This window comes from Pygocentrus nattereri, chromosome 18 (genome assembly GCF_015220715.1).
Source record: "Pygocentrus nattereri isolate fPygNat1 chromosome 18, fPygNat1.pri, whole genome shotgun sequence".
Classification (NCBI taxonomy): domain Eukaryota; kingdom Metazoa; phylum Chordata; class Actinopteri; order Characiformes; family Serrasalmidae; genus Pygocentrus; species Pygocentrus nattereri.
Window position 1 is genome coordinate 1,304,001 of NC_051228.1, and position 6,000 is coordinate 1,310,000.

General features: G+C 44.9%; 1 protein-coding gene across 4 annotated transcripts in view; it reads left to right on the top strand.

The window, feature by feature from the left end:
- trim37 (tripartite motif containing 37) overlaps positions 1-6,000 on the top strand; it is a 51,837-nt gene that overhangs the window by 26,997 nt on the left and 18,840 nt on the right. For all 4 annotated transcript variants that reach the window (XM_017687826.2, XM_017687828.2, XM_037547633.1 and 1 more), the window contains one exon: positions 256-392. In XM_017687826.2, coding sequence (XP_017543315.2) covers positions 256-392 — 137 coding nt within the window. The remainder of the gene's footprint in view (positions 1-255; positions 393-6,000) is intronic.

Consider the following 6,000-nt stretch of genomic DNA (forward strand, 5'->3'; position numbering starts at 1 on the left):
AAATGTAGGTATTGTGATATAAACCGAGTCCGTTCTACAGTTTCTCATTAGGCTGAATGAATAACCGGCTCTAAATGTAGGTATTGTGATATAAACCGAGTCTGTTCTACAGTTTCTCATTAGACTGAATGAATAACCGACTCTAAATGTAGGTATTGTGATATAAACCGAGTCTGTTCTACAGTTTCTCATTAGGCTGATATTAGAAAATTCCAGAATGTTTTCTTTTTTATCTGTTTGTGTGTGTAATATTAGGAGCTGTCTGATGGTGATCTGGAGGTGGACTGCCTGACCGGAGATGAGGATGTTAACCCGCTGGACGGCAGCAGCACATCCGGCAGCTCCACGGCAACCAGCAACACGGAGGAGAACGACATTGACGAGGAAACAATGTGAGTAACCGTTGTTAGTGATGTGGAATACACCTCACCGCTGAAACCGGTGGGACTTGACTGATCACTGCGGGTTTGCGTGTCATTTCTCAGATCTCGCAGTTAACATGAAACATTGCAGTTAACATGCAGCTGACACGGGCAGAGTGATCCAAGTCAGGACGTTCGCTTACTTCTCACGAGAACGTACATATCACCTCGTTCAGAACGGCTGAGCTGCTAAAAGCCTGTCAGATGTTTGCAAGTTTCTCCGTAGTGTATAAAGCACTGCGCTTCTAATGAAAGCCGAAATAAAGGCCAGTTCGGGGTCAGCACTGGCCTACCCATTCCTTTATTTGGTAGTCGTCACTAGTGACTAAATGCCAGTGTTTCTTCTACTGTAAAATAAGCCGGGCGACCAAACTCACCTGCTCACCAGTTTGGATGGTCTGTAGACATTTGCTTCTTAACGTTTCGTTTTTATGCGATACCCACTCCGTTTTACAGAACTTTTAATCACAGGACTTCTTGGTCCTTAACTTTCACGTCTACTTTCTCAGCTTTCACCGACATGCGGAAAGGCATCAGCAAGTAATCTAGTTCAAACAACGTCCTAAAATCCTCTGTGACCTGATATGAGTGAAGGCCAAATTCATGAAGAAAAAAAAATTCTCGTAGCATTTATACATCAGATAATAACGCATCCTGAGTAATAACGGTTATGGGAATAGTAATAATGGCCTCGAATAGAATAAAGAAAACTCAAAGCATCCTGTCTTGTCTTTATCAACCTAAAAAGTTCGTGAGAGCTCCCCCTTCTGGATATTTGCGGGCATTAGCAACTTTCAGCCTTGTATTTAAGAGCTTTTTGGGCTTTCCTATAGACGTGACTGGGCAAACGGTGTATAGTGCATGTTTAAGGGACAGTGAGCACTATTCTTACACATCATCGCTGTCCAAAGAAACCCATCTGTCTCCATTTTTGTTTTTATTTTCTGCTTAATTTCAACTCACCTGCTGAAAATGTGCAAGACCAATAGAAATGCTCTAAAGCCTCTTTACATGAGCTTACATTGAGAGGTGAGAGTGTTTTTGCCCTCTCCTGTAAAATGACCATTTTGGGGGGGTTGTTTTTCTTTGGACAGCGACAATATGCAATATTTCTATGAAAATACATGGGCTTTATTCTTTTGCCTGGGCTTTTTACATACTAAGGCTTATTCAGTGACAACAGGGACTTCAGTGCAAACTGGCTGAGCTGTTTTTGGACTATAGACGTGTTTAACCCTAAAACTTTGGGCCTGCTGGTGGCCCCCCTGGCCACTTAAGGGGTTAAAGCGTTTAGTCACACATTAATCGCTCTGATATAAATTCACTGGGTATAAATGACTTCCTAATCAAACACAGTTGTGGCTCTTGAGGAAGTAAAACTTGGTAAATTCTTTTAAATGTGCAATTTTTCCAGCTGGACTGTGTTTTGTCAGCCCTAGTAGAAGCCACTACTTCAAGAACTGCATAGTGCACTTTGTAGGGAGCATGAGGCAATTTGAGACGCGGCCTCTGCTTTTCAGGTTTCTCTGTGTAGTGTCGGCGTTTAGGACAGACTAGCTGGTACTAGTTCTGGCAGCTGTGACCCCATGTTCACCTCTGTCTAATAAAAGCCGGGCTTTCCTCTTGAGTTCTGCTTAAAATTCATTATTTATTTCTTTGTTTTCTGTCATCGTGAGCTGAAAGCGCGCTGCAGCCAGGTTTGGACCGTGATGTGATTTCGGAGGAGTGTTGGAGTATCTGCAGTGAAGTGTCACCTCCTCACATGCTGACGCTCCCGCTGCTCGCTGACGCCCGCTCACTGGCGAGAACGCACACGCGCACACGCACACACGCGCACAAACCGAGCGCACGAACCAGATGAGACGAGTGAGTCATCATCAGAGCTCCTGCTTACACACGCTCGTCCTCATCCTCTCCCTTACAAACACAGTCACGCTCACATCAACGCTCGCGCTCTCACCCACACACATTCCCTCGCTCTCTGATTCGCTCTCGGGCTCTTCACGCTGGCTTAGTCCAGACTTCCATCCATCTCTCTGCTCTGACTCTGCCTAACCGTCAAATACCCCACAGTTTAGCCTCTTCCTTACGCTCCCTCTGAAAGACGCAGAGAAAAAACTTGTTTTCCAGTCAAATTTCAAGCAAATTTATCAGTGTTGTGTGCAAATTCTTGAAGACCGCCTCACGTTTGCACACATAGAGAGATAAAGCGCGAGAGATTTACCTGCGTTTACCGGCTCGCCAGAGAAACCTGCTGTCAGCACTCAAAGCAGGTGTTGGATAAAAATGTCACTCCAGACTGTTGTAGCGGCATTACTGAAGACCAGCGGTGACTTACACAACCAGAGAGTATATAGTTTTAGTATATAGTATATATATTCGTGGGCTGGAGGTCAGGGAACCGGCCTTGTGACCAGAAGGTCACCGCTTTGATCCCCAGGGCCGACAGCACATGACTGAGGTGTCCTTGACCAAGACACCTGACCCCCAACTGCTCCCCGGGCGCCGTGGATAGGGCTGCCCACCACTCCGGGCAAGTGTGCTCACTGCCCCCTAGTGTGTGTGTTCACTAGTGTGTGTGTGGTGTTTCACTTCATGGACGTTAAACGTGGAGGTGAAATTTCCCCTTTTGTAGGATTAATAAGTGTCTCTTAATCTAATCTGATAATCAGTAACCAAATTTAGTGTTATTAGTTACAAATATATATATATATTTTTTTTTAAATGTCTAGGTTTAAAATTGTTTGGAGGTTTTCCTCCGTTCTCCACCGGAACGTTTGGATATGGAACAAATTAAACACCAACATCTTCCGATTGGATAGACGCATCGCGGTGACCGTATTATTCATGAAGTTCAGCTCGGCTCAGCCTCCAGCACCGCATCCCCAGACGTGACGTGCCGGACCCATCATGCACTGCGCAGCCACTGAAAATGAATGGGATACGTTGTGGTGCGTCGACGCACCAGTGCAGTGAAAATGCAGCCTCACTCACTGTGCATGGGGTTTAAAGCAAGGCTGTGTGGGATTTGGGGATTTGGTGGAATTCCCCTTTAACAACTGAGACGATTAACACCACAGATGAAGCTTCCGAATAGAGAAGCGTAAACCAGCATAACGCACCGAAACTGCGGGAGTTATTTGCCCTGATCTACTGGAGGTCACGCAGTTGATTATGGGATATGGATTATTGTTTGTATATGAATGCTGCGAGAGTGAGAGTGAGCGCGAGAGTGAGCGCGAGAGTGAGCGCGAAGGCTTTGAGTCTTTTAGGCCAGCTGGTTTTTTCCGTTAGCTCTGTAGAGTCGGTGCTTTTAAGCGTCTATAAATACAGCAGAGTTCTGAGTGCAGGGAGGAGAACCGCTGGAGAGGACTGACTCATCACACGCCCTCCTCCCACTCAGCGGGGGGCTGCCATCCCCAGCCCCCAGCATTTCTCATCACAGATTGCACCACTCTGTTCCTCCTCGCCTCGAACGCTGAGGAGGAATTTCACAAACCTGTTTGAACAGTGCAAAAAAAAGATTTCTTAGGAAGTGTAAACATCTAAAATCTCTAATATTTCTCATTGTGAGATTGTTGAACTGATTTCTAGACCTTTTCCACTTGTTTATTTAGGGCTGGGGGGACATCGATTCTTAAATGCAGTGATGTGGACGTGGACGATTCTCAATTCACAAATGTCAAAAAATGATTTTCAAAAATTTCATTAATAACGTAAAGTTGACGGACCACCAGGAAACCAGCTGCGGTGCTTATAAACGCGTCCATTCGTCTCCAAGTGTTCGTCTTAAATCTGTCTCTTTGCCTTTTTGTTAGCTACCAGCAAGGCGACCTGCAGTCTCCACGACCGCCTTCAGGGTTATAGGGAGGTGAATTAGGAGCGTTTAAGACCATTTATTGTTTAAACTGTGCTGAACGATCTGCAGAGAATTATTTTACTGCAAATGACGATTATTTTATTTTTACATCTATTTACCAATTCAACTGCTGAGCCGCACCGGGGCCGTAAAAGAGCCGCAGGTTTCCGACCCCTGAGCTGGCGTATGGAAGCACTTTGGCTTTTATGGAGTTGAAGGGAAAAGGGACCTGGACAAGAGCCACACTATGAGAACCCATATTACACGTTTCCACCCGCTTTCCATCTGGTTGTCCGCATTTAATCACAGATGAGTTGCAGCAGTGCCTCTCGTGCTCCAAACAAGAGCAGTGAATGAGAGCCGTCCAGGTCACTAACCTCATCACTTCCATCTGCTTTATTAGTGTAAGATATTGGAGATAATTATTGGATCACTACAGACACTTTGCTTCAAAAGTACCAAGTCGTGACGCAGTGAGAACAGAAATCCTGTATAGAAATAAAGAGGCATCGATAATCGTTTTAGAATCGCGTCGCAGCCTCTGATCATGATGGTATCTAGAATTTTCCACCCCTAGATTTATTAGGGCTGAACGATTTGGGGAAAATATCTAATTGTGATTTTTCTGACTAATATTGCGACTGCGATATAAATTGCGATTATTTGTTCTAGATAAAGATCAGGCCCCTTTTATTGCCCAAGAAGACCAGAATATCCGCCTTTTCTGGCTTGGCTTGAACCCTGAACGTCATCTGCCAGACTGCCAGTAAGCTGTAGTTGTGATGTCACAACACAGACAGGTTTGGTTGCCTCTGATTGGTCTACCTTATCTGCAGGCAGTTCACAAGCTCTGGGTTATAAAGTTAAGCTTCCCCTCTTATAGCTTAGGACAGCATTGCTGATGATGCGGCTGTAGCTGTTATAACATTGCAGCTCTTGTGATTTGAAAATGACGCTCTCAGTTTGTGATTTTTGATTAAAAAATGATTCTTTTTTCAGCTGTTCGTTTTAGGCAGTAGTATCTGGTTTAAATGCCTCGTTCCATCAGCATAATAATGAACAACATTACTTGAACATTACTACGAAATGCGCAAATTGGAACGAGACACTTTCACGAGCTACAATTACTGAAGACTAGTAAAAATGTTTGGGAAATGGTTAAATGATCTCATTCTTACTGCAGTCTCATAACGAGCAGCATGAGATTCAGTGACGAGACGTAAGGCGTTTTTATTTGGATAGATATGTTTTGCACTAAGGCTGATTTTGAATGTGCACCAAAAATATCCTCCTTTCTTTCTTATGAAACGGCGCGAGTTTAGAAGTGTTGATGTTTATAAACAACGGTGCGTCATACAGCCCCACACATGATCTGTAAGCGGTCATTTAAACTGGCCACACTGAAAACGCTACTATCACTACATCTGTTGTAAACCCGCTGCTCTCCTCCTACAGACGTGCTACAGTGTCTCCGCAGGGAGGCTGTTCTGGGTTAAAGACTAAAGCCCACGTCTGATCCTGAAGGTGGGAGGAGCTGAGAAACTCGTGTTTATCAGCTTCCACATCGGTGTGTTTCTGTACGGCTCCCAACGGGCTTTACGATGTTCTTGCCCAGCACGTTCTATTCATTGCGAGATCTCCTCTTGATCTCCGATGCTTCTCCTGGACGTGGTTAAGTCCAGTCTGAAATGGGAGTGAGACCGAAGCCGTTTTCTCCTG